Below are 26636 nucleotides of genomic sequence, written 5' to 3' on the forward strand. Positions count from 1 at the left end.
AAGATGAGGAGAAATTTTTTCTCTCAGAGGGTTGTGAGTCTTTGGAACTCTCTTTCTCAAAAGGCGGTGGAAGCAGAGTCTTTGAATTTTTTTAAGGCAGAGGTAGGTCAATTCTTGATGAGGAAGGGGGTGAAAGGTAATCGAGGGTAAGCAGGAATGTGGAATTGAGGTTACAATCAGATCAGCCATGATCTTGTTGAATGGTGGAGCAGGCTCGAGGGGCCGAGTGGTCTACTCCTGCTCCTAATTCGTATGTTCATATTTAGTTTCCATAGTTTTCCTTCTGCATCTGCTACCTCTTGGGGCAGTTTGAGAAGCACTTCTCTCTGAAAAATATCACCCTGCAGAAATGCGTCTTTTACATTGATTGATCTACACTCCCATAAGTATGTGGCCAAAGGAGCTAAAAAGATTTTCAAGAATACTTTTCCAGCTGTGGGAGAGTCCACTCTAACATCTGTGTCACCCAGTTGCTCTTCAAAACTCCTAGCAACTAACCTCGCTTTATCCTTATATGTCCCATCTACAAGGACATTTTCAGTACAAATCTATTTATGTGACAAGGCTGGCTTCCCCTTCATCTGGTACCTCAGAATAAACTTCAAACTCTCTCCAACTATCTAATTTCTATTTTTCGTCTCTCTTATCAGTATATCCTCAAGTTTATTGGCAGCCACAAAAACTTCACGGTCATGGGGACTTCTGCTTCTAGTTCTGTAGACTTCATCTCATTGTGTAATCTGTTCAAGCTATGGCCACCACTTGCATTTTGATGTCTTTCAGGACTGTTACTGTGAGATCTCCCTCTCGAACTATTGGAGGCTCTTTCTCCGGTACTTGCTTTTTTCTGTCACAAGAGTCACTTCCGGACCTGCTATTAGAACTTGCATTGTGCTTTCTTACTCTCCACTCTTTTATCCCTTGCTGGGTGTCATGGACCTGCGCCATCATCTTGAACATTCAACCAATATTTAAACTTGCCAGTAGCCTTTCCTGCACGTTCCATGATTGTTGCATCCCTCCATTCATTAGAGCCCCCTGGAATATATGTCACCCGAGTAACCACTCTGGGTAATTGGCCTTTGGATGCGATAGCCCTACAAAAGAACATTAGAAATAGGAGCAGGAGTAGATCAAATGCTCCTTCAAGCCTGCTCTACCATTCAATATGATCATGGCTGATCTTTGGCTTCAACTCCACTTTCCCGCCAGCCCCGCATATCCCTTGAGAGACCAAAAATCCGTCTCCCCCAGTCTTAAATGTATTCAATGATGGCGCATGCACAGCCCTCTGGGATAGAGAATTCTAAAGATTCACAGCCATTGGAGTGAAGAAATTTCTCCTCATCTCAGTCCTAAATGATTGGCCCATTATCGTGAAATTGTTCCTCCTCGTTCTAGATTCCCCAGCCAAGGGAAACAACCTCTCAGTATCTACCCTTTCAAGCCCCTTCAGAATCTTGTATGTTTCAAGGAGGTTACCTCTCAGTCTTCTAAACTCCAGAGAATATGGACCCAATTTACTCAACCTCTCATCATAGGACAACCCTCTCATCCCAGAGACCAATCTAGTGAACCTTCGCAGTACTGCCTCCAATACAAGTATATCCTTCCTTAATTATGGAGACTATAATTGCACACACCATTCCAGATGTGGTCTCACCAAAGCCCCATACAATTGTAACAAGACATTTTTATTCTTGTACTCCAATCCTCTTGCAATAAAGGCCAACATGCCATTTGCTTTCCTAATTGCTTGCTGTACCTGCATTGCTAACTTTCTGTGTTCCTTGTATGAGTACACCCAAGTCTTTCTGAACATCAATGTCCCAGACACCGCCATCAGCATCCCCGGCCCACCAGCAGGACAGACCCAGCAGAGGTGGTGGCACAGTTGGATACAGTCGGGAGGGAGTTGCCCTGGGAGTCCTCAACATTGACTCTGGACCCCATGAATTCTTATGGCATCAGGTCAAACATGGGCAAGGAAACCTCCTGCTGATTACCACCTACTGCCCCTCCTCAGCTGATGAATCAGTACTCCTCCATGTTGCACAGTACTTGGAGGAAGCACTGAAGGTGGCAAGAGCACAGAATGTACTCTGGGCGGGGGAATTCAATGTCCATCACCCAAGAGTGACTCAGTAGCACCATTACTGACCAAGCTGGCCGAATCCTAAAGGACATAGCGACTAGACTGAGTCTGCAGCAGCTGGTGAGGGAACCAACAAGAAGGAAAAACATACTTGATCTCGTCCTCGGCCAATCTTTGTGTCATCCACGAACTTACTGATCCTACCCCCCACATGGTCATCTATGTCGTTTATATAAATGACAAACAATAGGGGACCCAGCACAGATCCCTGTGGTACGCCACTGGACACTGGCTTCCAGTCATTATAACAGCCGTCTGTCATCACTCTCCGTTTCCTACAGCTAAGCCAATTTTGAATCCACCTTATCAAGTTACCTTGTATCCCATGTGCATTTGCTTTCTTGATAAGTCTCCCATGTGGGACCTTGTCAAAGGCTTTGCTGAAATCCACGTAAACTACATCAACTGCACTACCCTCATCTACACACCTGGTCACATGCTCAAAAAATTCAATCAAATTTGTTAGGCATGACCTCCCTCTGACAAAGCCATGCTGACATTCCTAATCAAATTTTGCCTCTCCAAGTGGAGATAGAGTCTCTCCTTCAGAAATTTCTCCAATAGTTTCCCTACCACTGACGTGAGACTCACTGGTCTGTAGTTCCCTGGCTTATCTCTACAACCTTTCTTAAATCGTGGGACCACATTAGCTGTTCTCCAGTCCTCTGGCACCTCCCCCGTGGCCAGAGAGGAATACAAAATTAGGGTCAGAGCCCCTGCAATCTCCACCCTCGCCTCCCACAGCATCCTGGGACACAAGTCGTCCGGACCTGGAGATTTGTCCACTTTTAAGCCTTCCAAAACCTCCAATACCTTGTCACTCCCTATGACAATTTGCTCAAGAACCTCACTCTCTATGTTCCAGATCTACATCCTCATTCTCTTGGGTGAAGACAGATGTGAAGTATTCGTTCAACACCCTACCAATGTCCTCTGGCTCCACCCACAAATTTCCCCCTTGGTCCCTAATGGGTCCGACTCTTTCCCTGGTTATCCTCTTCCCATTGATATACTTATAGAATATCTTGGGAATTTCTCTACTTTTACCAGCCAGAGCTTTCTCATTTCCCCTCTTTGCTCTCCTAATTGCTTTCTTAAGCTCCATCCTACACTTTCTGTACTCCACTAATGCTTCCATTGATTTGCTCTCCTTGTATTTGCTAAAAGCCTCTCTTTTCCTTCTCATCGTACCCTGAATGTTTCTGGTCATCCATGGTTCTCTGGACTTGTTGCTCCTACCTATTACCCTAGAGGGAACATGTTGAGCCTGTACCCTCCCCATTTCCTTTTTTATGCCCCCCACTGCTCTTCTGTAGATTTCCCGACAAGTAACTCCAGTCTACCTTGGCCAGATCCTGCTTTATTTTACTAAAATTCGCTCTCCCCCAATCCAAAACCTAAGCCTAAACCTAAAACCTAAAACCTGGGTGAAGCTACAACCCGGGACCACTTGCCTGCCAAACAGTGTAAGCAGCATGCAATAGACTGGGCTAAGCAATCCCACAACCAGCGGATCAGATCTAAGCTCTGCAGTCCTGCCACATCCAGTCCTGAATGATGGTGGACAATTAAACAACTGACAGGAGGAGGTGGCTCCACAAATATCCCCAACCTCAATGATGGGGGAGCCCAGCACATCAGTGTAAAAGATCAGGCTGAAGCATTTGCAACAATCTTCAGCCAGAAGTGCCCAGTGGATGATCCATCTTGACCTCCTCCTGAAGTGCCCAGCATCACAGATACCAGTCTTCAGCCAATTTGATTCACTCTGCGTGATATCAAGAAACAACTGACGACACTGGATACTGCAAAAGCTATGGGCCCTGACAACATTCCGGCAAGAGTACTAAAGACCTGTGTTCCAGAACTTGCCGCGCCCCTAGCCAAGCTGTTCCAGTACAGCTACAACACTGGCATTTACCCGGCAATGTGGAAAATTGCCCAGGTATGTCCTGTACACAAAAAGCAGGACAAATCCAACCCGGCCAATTACCGCCCCATCAGTCTACTCTCGATCATCAGTAAAGTGATGGAAGTTGTCATTGACAGCGCTATCAAGCGGCAATTGCTGAGCAATAACCTGCTCACTGACAGGGTTCCGCCAGGGCCACTCAGCTCCTAGAACCATAGAAAAATGATGGCACAGAAGGAGGCCATTCAGTCCATCATGTTCAGGCTGGCTGAAAAAGCTAGCCGCCCAATCTAATCCCACCTTCCAGCACATGGTCCGTACCCTTGCAGGTTACTGCACTTCAGGTGCCTCATTACAGCAACATGGACAAAAGAGCTGAACTCAAGAGGTGAGTTAAGAGTGACTGGGCTGCATTTGTCCGAGTATGGCATCAAGGAGCCATTGCAAAATTGGAGTCAATGGGAATCAGGGGGAAAACTCTCTGCTGGTTGGAGTCATATCTAGCGCAAAGGAAGATGGCTGTGGTTGTCGGAGGTCAATCATTTCAACTCCAGGACAAAACTACAGAAGTTCCTCAGGGCAGTGTCCTAGGCCTAACCATCTCCAGTGCTTCATCATGACCTTCCTTCAATCATAAGGTCAGTAGGGGAGATGTTCGTTGATGATTGCACAATGTTCAGAACCATTCGCAACTCCTCAGATACTGAAGCAGTCCATGTCGAAATGCAGCAAGACCTGGACAATAACCAGGCTTGGGCTGATAAGTGGCAAGTAACATTCATGCCACACAAGTGCCAGACAATGACTATCTCAAACAAGAGAGAACCTAACCATTTCACTTGACATTCATTATGATCACTGAATACCCCACTGTCAACATCCTGGGGGCTACGATTGACCAGAAACTGAACTGGACCAGCCATACAAATACAATGGCTACAAGAGCAGGTCAGAGGCTAGGAATCCTGCAGTGCATAACTCACCTCCCCAAAGCCTGTCCACCATCTACAAGGCACATATCAGAAATGTGATTAAATATTCTCCACCTGCCTGGATGGGTGCAGCTCCAACAACATTCAAGAAGCTCGACAGCATTCAGGACAAAGCAGCCTGCTTGATTGGCACCCCATCTACAAACATTCATCCATCCACCACCGACGCACAGTGGCAGCAGTGTATACCATCTACAAGATGCACTACAGTAATGCACCAAGGCTCCTTAGACAACACTTTCCAAACAAGCGACCTCTACCAACTAGAAGGACAAGGGCAGCAGATGCACAGGAACACCACCACCTGCAAGTTCCCCTCCAAGCCGCACAACATGCTGACTTGGAACTATATCGCTGTTCGTTCACTGTCGCTGGGTCAAAATCCTGGAACTCCCTTCCTAACAGCATATTGGGTGCACCTACCCCACATGGACTGCAACGGTTCGAGAAGGCACCTCACCACCACCTTCTAAAGGGCAATTTGGGATGGGCAATAAATGCTGTCCTAGCCAGCGATGCCCACATCCTGAATAACAAAAAATTACAAGTTTCACGCCTTTAAACAAAATTCTGCTTTTCTATTCTTATGACCAAAGTGAATAACCTGACTCAATCTGCCACCTTGTTGCCCACTCACTTAGCCTGTCTATAAATCTTTACAGCCTCTTGGTGTCCTCCTCACAGCTTGCATTCCCACCTACCCTTGTATCATCAGCAAACTTAGATGCATTACTCTCTGTCTTTTCATCTAAGTCATTAATATAGATTGTAAATAACTGAGGGCCCAACATTAAACGTAGCGGCACTCCACTAGTCACGGCCTGCCAACTTGAAAATGCCCCATTTATCCCTACTCCCTGCTTTCTGTCCATTAACTAATCCTCTATCCATCTAGTACATCACTCTCAACTCCATGAGCCCTTATCTTGTGTATTAGCCTTTTGTGTGACATCTTATCAAGTGCCTTTTGGAAATCCAGATATACTACATCTGCTGCTCCCCTTTATCTACCCAACTAGTTACATCCTCAACAAACTCCAATAAATTTTTCAAACACAATTGCCCTTTTGTAAAACCATGTTGACTTGTTCTAATCATACTATGATTTTCTAAGTGCATTTTTAAGACTTCCTTAATAATAGATTCCAACACTTTCACAACAGCTGACTTCAGACTAACTGGCCTGTAGTTCTTTGTTTTCTCTCTCCTTTCTTTCTCGAATAGCAATGTTACATTTGCTAACCTCCAATCTGCTGGGACTGTTTCACAATATAGGGCATTTTGGTTAGCCAGCGCATCCGCTATCTCTGCAGCTATCTCTTTTAGAATCCTAGGTTGTAGGTCATCAGGTCCTGGGGATTTGCCAGATTTTAGTCGCTGAATTTCTCCAGTACTTTTTTCTCTGCTGATATTAATTACCTTAATTTTCTCACTCTTATTAGCCCCTAGGTTACCTTTTATTTTTGGTATGTTACTTGTGTCTTCTACTGTGAAGACGGACACAAAATATTTTTTCAATGTCTCTGTCATTTCCTCATTCTGCATAATTTTTCCTGTCTGCTTCTAAAGGACAAACATTTACTTAAGCTATTCTCTTTCTTTTTAGCCCTATCCTGTGTGTCATGATCGCTCACATTACTGATATCCAGCCCTTAATCTACTGTCTTCTGTTCCTCAGGACCTTCATCACAAAACACATGAGCTTTGAGGTACAAGCTGCTTCATTTACTTCTATCAGCTGCTCAGAGTCTGAGACTTTGTAGTTAATCCTGATTAATCATGAGGAATGAAGCTTAATGGTATTATTGCCATGTTTGATAGCTACTGTCTTACCACATGACCTGCTACCTTACCAGGACCTTTCCATTCCCTATAACCCTCTCTTTTATAATACATCAAATCTCCTGAATTAAATTTTGTCTCAGATTGTCTTATGTTCTCTCTGAATTTTCTTCGAGACCTCAGCCTTGATGAAAGCCCATCTCCCTGCATGCAAAGCTTTCAAATGTGCAGAAAAAATAGAACTAATTGTAGTACCTTCTAGAGCAGGAGGATTATCACACAGCACAGAAGGCAAATTAAATTTGCGTCCATAGACCGGTTGATAGGGACTGTACCCTCCAACCATTTGAAAAGAATTCTTTGCATGAAGTGCCCATGCAAGGGCAGTGGTCACCTTGCAGTCTGATTAATCAGCTAAGATTTTATGTAGCATTTCATCGATCACCACATGATTCCTTTCAGAGCCCATTGCTGAAAGGAATTTCAGCTGCAATATTCATGACCATAATGTTCATGTTTTCACACATGTCTCTGAATGAGTCATTGGCAAATTCCCCTCCATTATCAGTCAGAGACTTAGCTGGTGCCCCAAGTCTGGTCCTTATCCATTTCTCCATGATTTTGTATATAATCACCATTTTGTCCTCACTATGTATTATTGTAGAAAGACTAAAACTGATTGCCAGGTGTATAAAATGTAGAATGAAAATATTTCTGTCTTTGTCCCGTACCTTTACATCATGCCAGCTACCTCGTTAAACTCACGTACCAATGAAAGGCTCACAATGGACATGGCAGAGTCCTCTGAAACTTGTTACAGATTTCACAGTTCTCATTAATCTCTTCTATTAACCTTATATATTCTTCATCAACCAGACCTGCAACTTTAGCTGGGTTTTTAATCTTTGACAGGTAGGGTGAGAAAATTGCCAATGTAGCTTTAAGACAATTTGTTATTTCTCTCTCTGATTCTTATCACCTGATGCCATTAATACTTGTCTAACACTCTGATGAAAAACACCAGGTTTTGATAAGGGGCTAAAATAATGGCCTGATTGGGTAAACTGCAGATCCACTGATTTTCCAAAAACAATTGCCTTAACATGCTCCATGTCAAATTTCATTTGTGCCTTTTTCAAAGAAGGTGTACTAAAAAGCAAAGCTGTCTTACTAGAGACTACATCAGTACTAATAAAGTGTCTTATTCCAATTATTTAAATGGCATTACAACTTTTTAGTGACCTCAATGTGTTATCATCACCAAATATGAAGCTGGTAGTACTTTTATAGTCCTTAACCTTGCATTGATCCTCAATACTGACTGAATCTAGATAACATTTTAACCAATCTTTTCCACTTATTGTAGAAGTGCAAGCACTATCTAATATAGCACAGTTGAATGAGTCTGCAACTAGCACATTCATCACAGGACTAAAACTCCTTGTTACTCATACAATTCATTTGGATTCATTATTATCATCTTCCGCCTCAGAGTTTTCTGTGTCATGTGTTATTTTAAGGACCCTGCCTCTCTGCTTTGAGTAGTTCATCACCCAATGATACTTTGAGTTGCACCTGAAGCGCCTATTAACTGTTCATTGGGCATTCCTCGCATTCATTCACCTATCATTGCTGTTCTAATTCTGTCTTCTGCTGTAATAGCCAGATTACTAAATGTGCTTTGATCCTCATTCCATCTGTCTGGAACTCTTCCATTGTACTGATGCCGAAGTTCCGTATCTGCACCATTTTGAAATCCAGAAATCATTGAGTCTTCTATTCTTTGTGTCACAGCAGAATGACCCATTTGTTCTACCAAGGCTGCAGAAAATGATTGTTTCCCCAGGAATTTTTCAAGGCAGCAGACATCTGTTCCAACAGGAGTATCTCTCCAAGAACCAATCACCAATTAGAACCAGGAGCCTATCCATATATGACAACCTAGCACAATCTAGCAATTTAAATGCTAGTGCTGAACTAGAGATCACTAAATTGAATTTCCCCAATCTTTTATACAGTCTGTTAACGTCCATGATTTATTCCTCCATTGAATAACCATCTGTTTTCTGAAATCTGACCATGCCTCTTAGGCATTTAATAGATCATTTTTCTTGTAAATTTCATCCAAGAATCTAATGAAAGATTCAAACCTTCATCAGTATCCAACTGATGTGCATCCAGTTCACAAAATACTTTATTTCTGATTTTACTTCTGGCAGGAAGCGACAATGCCAAGGCCATACCTTGTTTTCTCTTTGGTCGAGATGTAACCCATGTCCACATATCCACTTCATTCTTCCACTGGTCATATGATTCAGACTCTGAGAAATCATACCTCAACAATTTACACTTGCTTTCTTCCATTTGTCACAATGGCTACAAGGATTGTAGTCTTCTGTCTGAATTTTTTTCTTAGTTTCCTACCTTCACCTTTAGGCAACCATCCTCTGCCACCATTTTATACTGCAGAAATCCAGTTGGTGAAGGATAGTACTGGAACAATCTTTACTCAGTGTAACATTTATTTACAGAGTGAAACCTCCTAGCCCAACCCCACCCCAGTTTCAGTAAATGTCTCTTTATATGTGCTCAAATGAAACGCTAATTAATGCCCTCCACTTGTGTATAATTAAGCACAATTGTTATGCAGTTAACAGTGATATGTCAAATACCTGTAATATGACCAGATAAAATTAATTTTCAATTATTTTAATAACATGCTAAATTATTTCTTCCAGGGTGAACGAGGAGAATTTGGTCCCAAAGGTCCTAGTGGATTTCCTGGGCCTCCAGTGAGTAGACACTTAACAAAGGCTCTGTGGAATATTTTAAACATGGTGCCTATATTTGAAATATTAATTATTATAATTTACTGCCAGGCAGAAATTAGCTTTTAGATCATTTCAGGACAGATTAGAATTAGTAGCAAATGAACTTCAATATAGATGAGTACATCATGTTAGATTTTGTAGGAAGGATACTGGAATAACTCCCCTGTTCTTCTTTGAAATAGTACTATGGGCTTTTTACATCTACCTGAGAGGCCAGACTGTGGTGTTCTCGGGACTGAAGTAAGATTTAGCCGAGTTTAGTAGAGTTATGAGACTGCGTACTGTTGAAAACAATGGTTTCTTCTTTATTCTTTGACTTTCACTTTCCAGCCCCTCTGCTGGTATGTGTGCATAGTAGCCTCAAATGAACAAAATTCACATTGCAATTTTCAAAACACTACATCCCTCCTCTTCTTAGTAAATGAGAGATATAGCATGTTTCAATGGTTTGTTTCCAAAAATGTAAACAATAAACTTAAATAGTTCACTTTGTAACATAGTAACATAGTATGATGGACATTTTCTTTCATGAGTAGGATATTGTCTGACATCAGATGTAGTCTCATTTGACTCATGTTCTTCATCTGAGATGTCGATGTCAGAATCGAATTCAATGCTTACGAGTGGTGTTTTCAGTGTTTAGCAGTGATCATTGATCCTTTTGTGTTGGTCACAACAAGTGGTTGGATATCATAAGGGGTTGTTTGCTTTCCAATATGACCTTCACATTCTATGAGTACTTTATCTCTTAGCTTTAGCGGTGTAGCTCTAAATTTCATGTTTCGTTTTGCATTTACCTTCATTCGATCCTTCTGTTCTCGATTGTGTTCATGTATATGTTGATCATTAGCTCCACAGGGTAGCTCAAGAGGACACATAGGATGTGCAAAGATGAGTGTAGCTGGAGGGTTTCCAGTAGTCGAATGAGGATGTAATTATGGAGAAAGTGATATAGCTCTTGCTCTTGCTTCCATGATTTGTTCTCAGTTGCAGCAGTACGTATCACTTTTTTCAAAGTTTGCATAAATCCCTCCACTTCTCTATTAGCTCTTGGCCAATAGGGTGTGATTTTACAATGAGTGAACCCTAGGTAGTTCACAAATTTGCTGAACTCATCACTGTTGAATGGCAGTCCATTGTCACTACTTACTGTTTGAGGGATTCCAAACAAGGCAATGATCTGGTTAAGCTTTGGGATGACTGCTTTCGTTGAAGTTGACAAACTAATTCCATAATTGGGAATCTGCTGTAGTCGTCAGTAACAACAAGCAGGTGTTCATCTGTGGGCAAATCTGCAAAGTCAACGCTGACTTCAATCCATGGTCCTAGAGGTAGTTCAGACATCTTGAGAGGATCATGAAGGTTTAACATTGTGGTTGCTTGACATAACAAACACTGATTTTGTGTTCTACCATTGTGGCCAATTCCTGGGAACCATACCTTTTCCCTAAGAAGGTTTTGACAATTCCCTGATGTCCTTCATGTGCCATATTGACAAAACATTCCCTCAATGAGTGTGGAATGACAATACAGTTGTTGCAGAACAGGAGATCAGATGTAGTTGTAACAGTGAGCTCATTTCGAACATTGTGAACACCTTGTAATGTGTAGACGCTTTCTTTATCGCACCTTTCCAGTTTCATGATTCTGTTTCCTTCATACATAATTGTAAAGCTTCATCTTGTTTGTTGCTGCTTTGATGTCAGTTTTAGAAACTTTGGTACCGCATTTATACCTAGGTGGTTAAGATGTTGTTCAGCAACCTTTTCCTCATGACTAGCAGGACTGACTGTCAGCAACAGATGTTGTGAAAGATAGTCCACTGGGTTGAGCTTGCCTGGATGATACTCAACATGGAACTTGTACTCTTGTAGTTTGAGTATCCAATGTTCTATTTGAGTGGGTAGTTTGCTATGTGGATTGTTGAACAAACTCACTAGTGGTCTATGATCAGTTATTATTTAAACACACTTCCATATAAGTAGAGATGAAAGTGTAAGATACCCCATGAGATTGAAAGCACTTCTCTCTCTGTGAATAATGTTGCTGTATGGGTGTTAACGAGCTGCTTGCCATTGCAACGATTGTTGGGTTACCTGTCTTGTCTTTCTGTACAAGAACTGCACCTAAGCCAACTGAGCTGCATTCCACAACTAGCTGGATGGTTTTCTCAGGGTCAAAATAGGCATTTGTGCAACTTGCTGACAAACGTTGTTGATCTGGTGTACCGCCTGTTTGTGTGATTTAATTCATTCCCAACTGGTGGTCTCTTTTGTCAGATTGAGCAGGGGGGCAGATAGCTTAGCAAGGTCAGGAATGAAATGACTACAGTACGTGATGACTCCTAGCAGATTCCAGACTTCTTGCACATTTGTAGGATCCACAGTGTTTGCAATGGCTTCAACTTTCTGCGGATCAGGTGATACTACTTCACCACTAAACACATGACCAAAGAATTCAGTTCTGCTTTCATTAAACAAGCACTTGTCTTTGTTCAAGGTGATGTTACAGTCTCTGAGACATTGCAAACATGTCCCAAGTTCCCTTTCCGTGCAACCATGGATGAAAATGTCATCACTGATGCTCAGCGTGCCTTCAAGCCCTTGAAGTGCAGATTGGATCATGTGCTGAAATACCTCAGCTGCTGAATTGACTCCAAAGTTGAACCTCTTGTATCAAAAAAGTCTGATGCTAGTGGAGAATACAGTCAAATGTCTTGATTCTTCTAAAGCTCAATTTGATGGTAGCCTGCATTGAGGTCAAGTTTAGCAGAGTGTTTAGCACCATTCACTCTCTCTATGATATCATCGATTGTTGGTGTCAAGTGTCTTTCTCGTTGTGTGGCTTGGTTTGGTGATTGCATATCAATGCAGATTTTAATCTGGTTCTCAGTCTTGGCTTTCTTGACAACTTGTCTGGGTGATACCCAGGGTATCATACCCAGGGGTAGGCTCATCCCCAACCTTCGCAATAATGTCAAGATCAAGTAGGCATTGAAGTTCCTTCTCTGTCTGTTTTCTGACATGAAATGGTATTCGTCACCACTGATGCGCAACTAGGGGCACATTAGGGTCGACATGCAGCTTGTATGTAACATCTTTCAGGTTTCCGATACCAGTGAAGCGATCAGCATACAGTTCGAGAATGTTTTTGTTATGCATGGGCATTACGTATGTAACTGTAATCGTGTGCAGATCTGTTGCTGTGTTGAAACCAATAATCTTGTCACATTCTCCAGATAGGACATGGAATAGAGCATTGAATCTAGTGTCTTTGAATGAGACTGGTGTTTCAAATGTCCTGAGAAATATCAGTCGTTTGTCGCTGTTGTAAGGGAAATTTTTTGTATTCCCTGGTTTGCAGAGGATGGGGCTATTCTGAGGTTTGTTGAATGTTTTGTCTCTCATGACATTGACATGCGCTTCTATATCTTTGGAGCATCTACGTCCGAGCAGCCAATGGTCACTGTCACACAAGGCTATTTGCTGTGTCTGAGAGAGAGGACAAAAGTATGTTCAGGGTCATCCGCCTCTACGGTGGTTACATTCTCTTGCATTTTTGCTGTGGTACTCATACTTGGCACCCTTTTGTTGGTATTGGTCTTAGTAGTTGATTTTGCTGATGAGCGACAAACACAAGCAAAGTGGTTGGGTTTTCCACAGACTTTACACTGTTTACAGTAACAAAACACTCTGTCCAGTCTGGGTAAGCACCGCTACTGTGGAAACATTCTTTGGACAAGTTGCAACTCTGTGAGATGGCTGTTATTGTTTTGCAGGTGGTTTCCTGGCACATGAGCGATGAACAGTGTTCACAGGGGTTGAATTTGTAGCGTGGTAGTTACTGTTAGAAGCCTCAACTTCAGTAGCTCTGGACTCTGAAAGCATCTTGCTAACTCCAAAAGCTCTGACAGCGTTCTGTCTTTTCCGAGTGCTTTTCAAAGGAGTTGACTGGAGAGACAGCGTTTAATTAATTGTGTTTTGATTTCCTGTTCAAAATGCTCAACATCAATATAGTCACATTGGTTGCTAGTTGCCTCAATCACGTGCAATATTGGTCAATTGTTTTGCTTTCTTCTTGCTTAGTGCACTGGAAGACAATGGTTTGTATATGGTAGTTTTCTTGGGTGTTAAGTAAGTTGTTGTTAGCACACATTTTGCTAAGTAGTAGTCATTTTGCTCAGGCATAATTGTCTCAACTATATCTTCCAATTCTTCACCTCCATAGTCTTTTGACATCTGTGACTGCGAAATTGCCTTGAAATGTCGCAGCCACTTTTGCCAATGTGGGAATACGGATAATGGCTCTGAATGTTCATCAAAAGGTGGTATACTGGGCATAGACATGGCCATATTGATCAGCAACACAGTGATAATGCATGATGAAGGATCACATTCTTTTCAGAGGAAACTTCTCCACAGTGATCCAAGATTAAATTTTTTTTTTGATTGGATAGTTATTTTGGAGAGATCAGTGCATGTGTATACACAGTACAAGCTTCCTGTGTGTGTCTAAGACAGTCTCCAACCTAAAATGCTGTCTTCAGAAAGCAGCCAAAAACCTTCCAAAAGTTCCATACCTGGAAGCAATGTTTCCTGTTTTTCACTATCCATTTTCTATTTACCTCATTATCATTATGGTGTCGTCAGGACTGAAGTATGATTTAGCCAAGTTTAGTAAGAACACAAGAACTAGGAGCAGGAGTCGGCAATTCAGCCCCTCGAGCTTGCTACAATACATGGCTGATCTCATCTTGGCCTCAACTCCACTTTCCTGTACGTTCTACATAACCCTTCAACCCATTACTAATTAAAAATCTGTCTCTAAAAGAGATGAGACTGCATGCTGTTGAAAACAATGGAATCTTCTTTATTCTTTTACTTTCACTTTCCAGCCCCTCTGCTGGCATATATGTATAGTAGCCTCAAATGAACAAAATGCACAATGCAATTTTCAAAACACTATATAGATGGGGCCTTGGTTTAGCATCTCATCCGAAAAACGGCACCTCTGACAGAGCAGCAATCCTTCAGTACTGCACTGAAGTGGTTAGAATGCAGAACTCGCTATCACAAGGAGTAGTTGAGGTGAATAGCATAAATGCACTTATAGGGCATGGGGATAGGTAAGCATGTGAGAGAGAAAGAAATTGAAGGATATGTTGAGAGGAGCTCGATGAAGAAGGGTGTGGAGTATAAATACTGACATAGATCTGTTAAGTGGAATGACCTGTTTCTGTACTGTAAATACTTTCTAATACTTTCTAGTTGATACTCTGATATAGGTTTAACAGAGAATTAAGGGACTCACTTGTGAGGCTGTTTTTGTGTGGCCTTGCAGGCATGAGCACAGGGTATAGGATTGGATTGCAATTTTGTAGTGGCATCTGTAGTTGTACCTTGTGTTACTCCGTACCTGGAATGCAACCTCCAGGTTTCAAATGCTGAATGTTTAATGCAGATGATTTCAGAACAATTACCAATTATTTAATGGGGGTGGAAACCGTCCCAATACTTTCTGCATTTCTAATGCAAAAAACCCCAACTCTTATTGGCAACCCTGAACTTCCGATAAACCAAAGCTTAACCTTATGCAAGAAGTGTGTGATATAGAGATACAGCACTGAAACAGGCCCTTTGGCCCACTGAGTCTGTGCTGACCATCAACCACCCATTTATACTAATCCTACATTAATCCCATATTCCCTACCACATCCCCATCTTCCCTCAATTCTCCTACCTACACTAGGGGCAATTTACAATGGCCAATTTGCCTAGCAACCTATAAGTCTTTGGCTGTGGGAGGAAACCAGAGCACCTGGCAGAAACCCATGCAATCACAGGGAGAACGTGTAAACTCCGCACAGGTAGTATCCAGAACCGAACCCAGGTTGCTGGAGCTGTGAGGCTGTTGTACTAACCACTGCGCCACTATGCCGCCTCATATAGAATGCCAAAGGTGAGCAATCTACATTTTTTACCACTGGATTATTATGGAATGATAGTATTAGTTTTAATTTCCCTGAATTGGTGGAAAAACACCTCACTCACTGACAAACAATACAGAGCTATTGAAGCCAAGGACAGAAAGGTCAGTGCGAGCACGGTGGCTCAGGGCTGTGCTTGAGGACTGAATAGAAGTTCCACAAAATGTCTGCGTTTAATTTCCCCAATGTAGAGGAGACCACATTGTGAACAGCGAAGACAGTATACTAAATTGAATGAAGTACAAGTAAATGACTATTTCACTTGGAAAGAATGTTTGGGCCCTGGACAATGAGAAGGTAGGAGGTAAAAGGGCAGGTGTTGCATCTGCTATGCTTGCATGGAAACATGCTGGAGTAAAGGGGGCAGGTTTTGGGGGTGACTGAGGAGTGCACTAGGATGTCATGGAGAGAATGGACCCTTCAGAATGCTGAAATGGCAAGGGAAGATGTGTTTAGTGGTGGCCTCACGCTGGAGCTGGCAGAAATGGCGGAGGATGATCCATTGAATATGGAGACTGGAGGGGTGGAAGGTGAGGACAAGGGGAACCCCATCATGGTTCTAGGAGGGAGGGGAAGGGGTGAGAGCAGAAGTATGTGAAATAGATCAGACATGGTTGAGGGCCCTGTCAACCACAGTAGGGGGGATTCTTCGGTTGAGGATAAAGGAAAACATATTGGAAGTGCTAGCATGGAAGGTTGCATTGTCCAAACAGATGCGACGGAGAAACTTGGAGAATGGAATTGAGTCCTTACAGGAAGTGGGCTGTGAAAAAGTGTAGTTCAGGTAGCTGTGGGAGTCTGTGGGCTTATATTGGTTGATTTGGGCATTTTACAACCTTCCAGACTCAACTTGAGTTCAATAATTTTAGATCATGACTTCTCCCCCCATTTTATTCTTTTCTCGTGTTTTTTTTGCTGCTTTGTCCCACCCCCACCGCACCCCGCCCCACATTTGTTTCTTTCTTGATCTCTTTACTTTGCATTTGGATGGTTACCATCCTGCCATTTACACCTCATCCAGATATATCTTTTGTTTCTTTACTGGCCCCATTATGACTCCCCTTGGCTTTGTACCATGAAACCTTTTGTCATTTAATCTGTCCTGCCCTGTACCCTATCACAGCCCTTCTCTTTTTCTTCTTTCTCCCCTCCCCTTTTTCACTTACTCAAAACCTATTACATTTCTATCTTATCCCAGTTCTGATGAAAGGCCCCATGGACCTGAAACATTAACTTTGTTTTTCTCTCCACAGATACTGCCTGACCTGCTGACTATTTCCAGCAATTTCTGTTTTTGTTTCAGATTTCCAGCAGCCGCAGCATTTTGCTTTTGTATTATTGAATGCTGGCTTACTGTTGTGCCATGGAAATAGTAAATGAATTAAAACAATCACCAGCAGTTGTTGAATTTATTGGCCTTGAATGTGGAAAATCAAAACAAAAATAAATGAGAGGAAAACGTTACATTTCATGCCAATCTATCAAAACTCTCTACATAATTTCAAAAAACAATGTTGGTTTAATACATTAACTGTCCCTTCATGGTCTCCCCTTATCTGATTAATTATTGGATGGAACATGGCCTGCTTTCTCTCAGGCAGCCAGGCAGGATCTTCAATTTATTTCACGCAAATCGGGTGCGACCCGCTCCGGGGGCAGTGGCAGGTGGGGAGTTTGACTGGGGCACTACACCTGTCACACCAGAACGCAGATGTCTTAAGGCGAGCTCAGGGAGGACAGAAACCTCCCATGGAGCAGAAGGGCAAAAGCTCACTTGATCTTGATTTTCAGTATGAATACAGATTGTGAAAGTGGGGCCTCATGATCCTTCTGACCTTTTGGGTTTTAAGCAGGAGGTTTCAGAAAAGTTACCACAGGGATAACTGGCTTGTGGCAGCCAAGTGTTCATAGCGACGTCGCTTTTTGATCCTTCGATGTTGGCTCTTCCTATCATTGTGAAGCAGAATTCACCAAGCGTTGGATTGTTCACCCACTAATAGGGAACGTGAGCTGGGGTTAGACCGTCGTGAGACAGGTTAGTTATGGACGGCACAGTGGTTAGCACCGCAGCCTCACAGCTCTAGCGACCTGGATTCAGTTCTGGGTACTGCCTGTGTGAAGTTTGCAAGTTCTCCCTGTGACAGCGTGGGTTTCTGCTGGGTGCTCTGGTTTCCTCCCACAGCGAAAGACTTGCAAGTTGATAGGTAAATTGGCCATTGTTCCTAGTGTAGGTAGGTGAATGGTGAGGTTGTGGTAGGGAGTATGGGACTGATGTAGGATTAGTATAAATGGGTGGTTGTTGGTTGGCACAGACTTGGTGGGCCAAAGGGCCTGTTTCAGTGCTGTATCTCTAAATAAGTACAAATGAAAAAACTTGAACAGAAGGAAAAGGATTGAAAAAAAACTTGAGCTTGAAAGTGAATTGGCAATGAAAAAGAATTAACAATGAATTTGAAAAAGAAGAAAGGGGAAAAAAGAGAGAGCATTTCAAAGAGAAGGAAGGGGATTTGAAGTTAAAAAGATGGAACTAAGACAAAGGGATGATCTTGATTCCAGTTAAAGTTCCGGTGAGGAAATATCTGGCTCTAGCACAGGACCCAGTGGAGAGCTGTATAAATGTGTACAAGCCCTCCCTAAGTTTGAGGAAAGGGACTTAGAGGCATTATTCATTTTTTTTGAAAAGCTAGCCAAACAGGTGAAGTGGCCAAAGGAAAGCTAGACAGGGTTTATGCAAAGCAGGTAGATGGGCAGAGCTCATGAATTTTATGCCATGCCTTCTGAAAAGACTTCTGCAGATTGGGATGGTAAAAAAGGCTATTCTAGCTGGGAATGAGTTAGTCCCTGAAGCATACCAACAGAAATTTCAGATCCTCTGGAGATTGTCTGGGTAGACTTGTATAGAATTTGAGAGGGTAAAGTAAACTAATTTTGATTGTTGGATATGGGCACTAAAGATGGAAGCCATGTATGAGAATCTTAAGGAACTAATTCTCCTGAAAGAATTAAAACATTCACTCCCTCCATGTACCCTCCAAGAACCTATGTAGAGAACCAGAAGGTTTCAAAGGCCAGACAGGCAGTGGAAATTGCTGATGATTATAAGCTTCTGTATAAGCCCAAACTCTTTGTCTGTCACCCCCACAAACCCGAGAAGGATAGAAGATGGGAGGGTGAAAGGAAGGCAAGTAGCCTGGGACAAGAAGGGACAGCTGGGAAAACCCTAGGATCTCCTCTTCAGGCCAGAAAGGAAGGTGCTAAGAGTTGAAGTGAGGTCTGCAAGCCTGAATGTTACCATTGTCATAAGGTGGGACACCTTTGTGTGGAATGCTGGAAGTTGCAGGGTAAACCCATGGTACTCATTGGGGTACACAAAGCCCATACAGAGAAAGGGACCGTGACTGAGAGTACAGCAGATCAAGCTGTAGCTCTGATGGCAGCTGTAAGGCTAAATACAAAAACCACTGTGAGTGGTGGGGTTGTGAATAAGATACCTGAGAGTTATAGGGAATTCTTGTTGAAAGGAAAAGTAACTCCTTATCCCTCAAATGAGACAGACAACCTATAGTTATACCAAACCAAACTGTTTTGTTGGGCAACGGCATAACATTTCCACCAGATAGCACACTGAATGCTAAGGTTTTAGTGAATGGTATTGGCAGGGAGCATATATCCATACCTTTGTATCGGGTGCAATTACAGTGTGACCTAATGTCTGGAACTGTGGAAGTTGTCCATAGTTTGCCAGTAGACAGAGGTGACTTAATCCTAGGGAATGATTTGGCTGGAGCAAAATTAATAGCTTCTCCAGAAGTCGCGGAAAAACCAAGTGAAGTTAAAGAGACAAAACAGTTGCAGGAAAAGTTTCCAGGAAATTTTCCTTCATGTTTAGTGACCCAAGCAATGGCTAAACAAGTTCCATTGTCAGAGGTAAAATTGGCACCAACTTCGGAGAGTCGAATATCTGAAAATTTCTTTGGGGATTTGGTTAATCCAAAGGAAATGTTTAATAAGTCTTCTCTGATCACGGCTTAGCAAGCTGATACAGAGTTAAATAAAGTGGTACAATCAGCTCAAACAGAACCTGGAGTTCCAGAAGGCTATTATATTAGGAGTGAGATACTGATGGGATACTGATGAGGAAGTGGAGACCTCCTCATAGACCTGCGGATGAAGAATGGATGGTTGTTCATCAGATAGTGGTACCGCCAAAGTATTGCCGGGAACTATTAAGGATAGCCCATGAAATTCCTATAGCAGGACATGTGGGATCTGGAAGAACAATCACACATAAGTCAACATTTCTATTGGCCAGGTCTTTCCAAGGATGTGGTGCAGTTTTGTAAAACGTGCCATACATGCCAAATTGTGGGAAAACTGCAACCTGCCATAAAACCAGCACCTCTAATTCCCGTACCAGTTTTTGGGGAACCATTTAGTAGGGTATTGGTAGACTGTGTGGGACCTTTACCGAAAACAAAAGCAGGATACCAATGCTCACTATCATGGATATGGCTACTCGGTTCCCAGAGGCCATTCCCTTGAGAACAATTTTTGCTAGGGTAGTGGTAGAGAAGTTAATCCAGTTCATCACTAGATATGGATTACCGATTGAGATTCAGTCAGATCAAGGTTCCAATTTTATGTCTAAAATCTTTCAGGAAGTTATGGGTAATTTTGGTGTAACGCATTTAAAGCCTTCAGCATACTACCCACAGACACAAGGAGCTTTAGAAAGGTACCATCAGATCCTCAAAACGATGATCAGGGCATCCTTCATGAATATCCCCATGTTTGGGATAAAGGGATAGAATTTCTTTTGTTTTCTGCTAGGGATTCACCTAATGAATCTACTGGTTTTAGTCCTTTTCACCACTCTATCTACCTGTCCTGCCACCTTCAGTGACCTGTGAACATGTTTTCCAAGGTCTCTCACTTCTTCTACCCCTCTCAATATCCTCCTGTTTATTGTATATTCCCTCGCTTTATTTTCCCTCCCAAAATGCATTACCTCACACTTAGTCATAGAGCCATAGAGTTATACAGCACAGAAACATGCCCTTCGGCCCATCGTGTCTGTGCCGGCCTTATAGCACCCAACTATTCTAATCCCATATTCCTGCACTTGGCCCAGAGCCTTGTATGCTATGGCGTTTCAAGTGCTCATCTAAATACTTCTTAAATGTTGTGAGGGTTCCTGCCTCCACCACCTCTTCAGGCAGTGCGTTCCAGATTCCAACCACCCTCTGAGTGAAAGAATGCTTCCTCAAATTTCTCTCTAAACCTCCTGCCCCTTACTCTAAATCTATGCCCCCTGGTTATTGACCCCTCCGCTAAGGGAAAAAGTTTCCTCCTATCTAACCTATCAATGCCCCTCATAATCTTGTACACCTCAATCATGTCCCCCCTCAGCCTTCCCTGCTCCAAGGAAAACAACCATAGCATTTTCAGTCTCTCTTCCTGGCTGAAATGCTCCAGCCCAGGCAATATCCTGGTGAATCTCCTTTGCGCCCTCCAGTGCAATCACATCCTTCCTATAGTGTGGTGCCCAGAACTGTACACAGTACTCCAGCTGTGGCCTAACTAGTGTTTTATATAGCTCCATCATAACCTCCCTGCTCTTATATTCTATGCCTCGGCTAATAAAGACAAGTATCCCATATGCCTTCCTAACCAGCTTATCTACCTGTGCTGCTGCCTTCAGTGATCTATGGACAAGTACACCAAGGTCCTTCTGTCTTTCTGTACTTCCTAGGGTCCTACCATCCATTGTGTATTCCCTTGCCTTGTTAGTCCTCCCAAAATGCATTACCTCACACTTTTCAGGATAAAATTCCATTTGCCACAGCTGCGCCCATCTTACCAGCCCATCTATATCTCCCTGTAATCTAAGGATTTCCTCCTCACTATTTACAACACCACCAATTTTCATATCATCTGCTAACTTACTGATCATACCTCCTATATTCACATCTAAATCATTAATGTACACTACAAACAGCAAGGGTCCCAGCACCGATCCCTGTGGTACACCACTGGTCACAGGCATCCAATTGCAAAAACAGCCCTCGACCATTACCCTCTGCCTCCTGCAACAAAGCCAATTTTGGATCCAATTTGCCGAATTGCCCTGGATCCCATGGGCTTTTACCTTCTTAACCAATCTCCCATTTGGGACCTCATCAAAAGCCTTACTGAAATCCATGTATACTACATCTACTGCTTTACCCTCATCTACACATCTAATCACCTCCTCAAAAAATTCAATCAAGTTAGTTAGACACGATCTCCCCCTGACAAAGCCATGCTGACTATCCCTGATTGATTCCTGCCTTTCCAAGTGGAGATTAATCCTGTCCTTCAGAATTTTTTCCAATATTTTCCCAACCACTGATGTTAGACTCACTGGCCTGTAATTACCTGGTTTATCCTTACTACCCTTCTTGAATAATGGTACCACATTCACTGTCTTCCAGTCCTCTGGTACCCCTCCTGTGGCCAGAGAGGATTTGAAAATTTGTGTCAAAGCCCCTGCTATCTCCTCCCTTGCCTCACATAACAGCCTGGGATACATATAATCTGGCCCTGAGGATTTATCCACTTTTAAGCCCGCTAAAACAGCTAATATTTCCTCCCTTTCAATTCTCTGGATTGAATACCATTTGCCGCTTTTTCGCCCGCTCAACCAAACCATTGATATAATTCTGGAGTCTACTGCTATCCTCTTCACTATTAGCTACACAGCCAATTTTTGTGTCCTCAGCAAATTTCCCAATCATGCCTCTCACATTTAAGTCCAAATCATTAATATATACCACAAACTGCAAGGGGCCCAGTACTGAGCCCTGTGGAATGCCACTAGAAACAGCTTTCCATTCGCAAAAACATCTGTCGACTACTACCCTTTGTTTCCTGTCCCTGAGCCAATTCTGGATCTAACCTGCCACATTCCCCTGTGTCCCATAGGCTTTCATTTTACTGACCAGTCTGCCATGCGGGACCTTGTCAAATGCTTTACTAAAAATCCACGTAGACCACATCCACTGCACTACCCTCATCAATCCTCCCTGTCACTTCCTCAAAAAACTTAATCAAGTTAGTAAGACACGACCTTCCCCATACAAATCCATGCTGACTATCCCTGATTAATCTGTCCCTTTCTAAGTGGCAGTTTATCCTGTCCCTCAGAATTGATTCTAACAATTTACCCACCCCCGAGGTCAGACTAACTGGCCTATAATTATTTGGCCTATCCCTCGCACCCTTTTTAAACAATGGTACAACATTCACAGACCTCCAATCATCTGGTACCTCGCCTGTATCTGGTGAGGATTTGAAGATGATCCTCAGCGCATCTGCTATTTCCTCCATGGCTTCCTTTAACAACCTGGGATGCAATCTATCTGGTCCTGGCGATTCATCCACTTTCAAGGATGTCAGACCCTCTAGTACTTCCTCTCTCATTATGCTTATTGTATCTAATATTTCACATTCCTCTTTAACTACAATGTCTGCATCAACCCTCTCCTTTGTGAAGACAGTGACAAAAAACTCATTAAGATCCAGCCAATTTTTGTATCATCTGCAAACTTCTTAATTGTGTTCCCTACATTTAAGTCTAAATCATTGATATATACTACAAAAAGCAAGGGACCCCAGTACTGAGCCCTGCAGAACCCCTTTGGAAACAACCTTCCTGTCACAAATACACCAGTCAACCACTAACATTGCTTCCTGGCACTGCGCCCATTTTGGATCCAACTTACCACTTTCCCTTGCATCCCATGAGCTTTTACTTTTCTAACCAATCTGCCATGTGGGACTTATGAAAAGATGTAAAACTTAGAAATTCCATTCGGTCATTTTTAAATCTCCAAATGTCTGAAGATGGCTGCAGGATGTTGTGCCCTGAAATCGGTTCTCTTTGTACCCTTTTTATGCCTGTAAAACAGGTGCAATGAGGATGTGTTTCTACCCTGTAATATGTAGAATTTCCCTTAGATGAAGCTAGATGTATCTTCATTGGGTTCTTCCTGCAACCTAAGTGAAATCAGTCTGAATATGAAGAATGTTAAATGGAATCATCCCGTGTGCCATAAGTCACCCTGACTGACTTTAGTTGATATAATTCTATGCACCATGTATTGTCTTATCTTGGTGCATTATCTTAATCTGAATACAGTAAGAGAGACAGTAGTGCACAATCTAGAACATCAGTTGCAATGGGCACCCGCCCCCCCCCCCCACAAATTTCAGCACAAAGTAGATCAGTTTGCACCATCATGCCTGTGCTTCCACAATGGTTTCTGGTAATTGACAAATCCATATTCTAACTTCCTGTTTAATTCTATGTTCTGTTCAAGTTTAACAGAAATTTGAGCTTGAAAGTTCCTGTTGGTGGAATTGCTTTCATTGGAGGATTTGTGCAAGCGAAGATTAAGAAATTGTGTGTTTGCCTATCCTTGTAATTTGTGCCAATGTCCTGACCTGGTTGACTGCCAATGCAATGCATTCTTGCACAGATTAGAGCCCTTTAAATTCCTTTCAGCAGTGATAGATGAACAAGCCGTCCCTCGGCCAACCCATTGTACAAGTGGGAGGCCTCAGAGGTTGGATAATTTATTCAAATCATGAATATCTGAAAAGATCTGCTTTTCTCTCAGAGGGTTGTGCGACTTTGGAACTCTCTGCCTCAGAAGGTGATGGAGGTGGGGGCATTGAATATTTGTAAGGCGGAGGGAATCAAAGGTTATCGGGGGTAGATGGGAGTGTGGAATTTGAGAAACAAACATATCAGCCATGATCTTATTGAATGGCGGAGCAGGCTTGAGGGTCCGAATGGCCTACTTCCGCTCCTAATTTGTATGTTCGTAAAACCATGTGAGCACTATTAATGGTACAGTATACATCACTTACACTGTCCATGCTTCAGCACAGGTAGCCAACTATATCGAGCAAATGGTTCTAACCATTTTTCATTCCCATAGGAGTCAATTGCATAAGCACCATTTAAGTATTAAACTCACTGATTATTTCAGGCAGACCAATAAGTAGTTTCTTTGTCCTTACTTATTTTAAAAAGCTCTGCTGATTTCAAGCAAAGTCAGGTATTCAAGCGGTCTCAATCAGCTGTTTGCACCTCATTAAGATGTGATTCCCTTAGTGATTAGATTCTGGATGCAACTGCTAACAATTAGAAGAGGCAGTTGCGAAGTGGATACTTCCTGTTTTTTAAAAAATATCTTGGTTATTTCATTCTTTCGTTTTACTACGTGTCTGGTATAAACACTGGGGACTATAATACTTGTGTCAATTCCCCCAGTTTGCATGCAATAAGGAACTTCTGCCCTGTGGACACAGGATTTTCTTGAATTGATTTCATGAGTTTTTGGATGTTATTAGTTGGTGGGCTAAAGAAAATATTATGAAAAGTGTTTTCAGTTTGCTTCTTCTGTACAACACACTTGTGCTTTCCTGAAAGACAGCCACACCTATTTCTCTTATCTGACTTTGAGAAGGTGCTGAATTCTGACAGGCAAAATTACTTCTTCTGGGCCTTTTAGCCTCTAGGCATGATGTGTTTAGTGCATTCACTTTTCATTCTTCATGCTCTTTATAGCTTGTTGATGCACTTGCAGCAGTCGTATACACTTAAGGGAATTGTAACCACTTTGGGGGACATTTTTAGGTAGAGCCCAACCATTTTATTTATTGAATGGGCACCAGGACACTGAAAATCAAGTTGGGTTCTCATCCAACCATTCACGCTGCAAGTGATCCCAACACAATTTTGGGTTATAGCTCCTCTTATCACCCTTGCCTGCAATCTTTGGGTGCCTGGTTAGCATATGCAAATGAGAGTCCTGTGCATGTTTAAAGATCTAAGAGCCATTTTCAACAGCTTGATTAATGCAAATGAGCTCTGAGGTCCAATGTCAATCGACCCACAGGCTAACTTCTCTGGACATGTGTTGGGATTGTGTTGCATATTTTTTTGCAGAAAACTGGTGCAAATTCAATTTAACCCCTCAGCATTTAAAGTAGAAAATTGTGCTTTAATTTTAGTTCTGTGCATGACTAACCTAATATTTTAACTAACTAGGGTCTTGATGGGCCGCCTGGTCCAAAAGGCTCTGATGGCAGCACTGGGCCAAAAGGTAATGCTGGTCCACCAGGTCATGCGGGTCCAATTGGTTCTCCTGGTCAACTGGTAAGCAAATATTCCAAACTGCATAATTATTAAATAAATATTTACAATACCAATCATTATGTATGATCATGTGTGTTTTGCTTTCTAAGAAAATGAATTGCAACTTTCAGTGATATCAAATCAATTTTTTGAATTATTGTAGGGCCTTCCTGGAAACCAAGGGTCAAAAGGGGATCGTGGGTCACCAGGTCCTCCTGTAAGTATTGACATTATTACTGAACACTAATTCATTTGAGTTATTCAGGTTTATTACGAGCTACTTTAAGTAAGCATATGCACTACTTGTGCATTAAGTAGAAGAAATAATGATCAGCCATCCATTTATCTAGTTATTTAATCTATAAGAGTACAATGTTTATTCCATATCTTTCTTTCCGCATTAGATATATGAAATGTTTACCTAAATAGTTCAGTTAAAGATTTTGTAAAATTTTCTTTATATTCTCATCATTTTTAATGAAGTACCCCACTGCACTGGAAGAACTAAGCTGGATCATTCATAAATATTTATCATGATTAGATTTGTGCTCTTCTAAGTACATATCTCTCCCAAAGAACTAATATAAAATAAAGGGTGCATTCTAAAGGGGGTGCAGGAACAGAGAGATCTTGGGGTATACATGCACAAATTGTTGAAGTTGGAAGGGCAGGTTGAGAAAGTGGTTAAAAAGGCATGCAGGATCCTGGGCTTAATAAATAGAGGCATAGAGTACAAAAGCAAGGAAGATATGATGAACCTTTATGAAACTCCGGTTTGGCCTCATCTGGAGT

At 42.3% G+C, this 26636-nt stretch overlaps 1 protein-coding gene across 8 annotated transcripts in view; it reads left to right on the forward strand.

Moving 5' to 3' along the window:
* LOC137372132 (collagen alpha-1(III) chain-like) overlaps nt 1–26636 on the forward strand; it is a 300919-nt gene that overhangs the window by 215905 nt on the left and 58378 nt on the right. For all 8 annotated transcript variants that reach the window (XM_068035601.1, XM_068035603.1, XM_068035600.1 and 5 more), the window contains 3 exons: nt 9580–9633; nt 25758–25865; nt 26008–26061. In XM_068035601.1, coding sequence (XP_067891702.1) covers nt 9580–9633; nt 25758–25865; nt 26008–26061 — 216 coding nt within the window. The remainder of the gene's footprint in view (nt 1–9579; nt 9634–25757; nt 25866–26007; nt 26062–26636) is intronic.

Source organism: Heterodontus francisci, chromosome 7 (genome assembly GCF_036365525.1).
Source record: "Heterodontus francisci isolate sHetFra1 chromosome 7, sHetFra1.hap1, whole genome shotgun sequence".
NCBI classification, from domain to species: Eukaryota; Metazoa; Chordata; class Chondrichthyes; order Heterodontiformes; family Heterodontidae; genus Heterodontus; species Heterodontus francisci.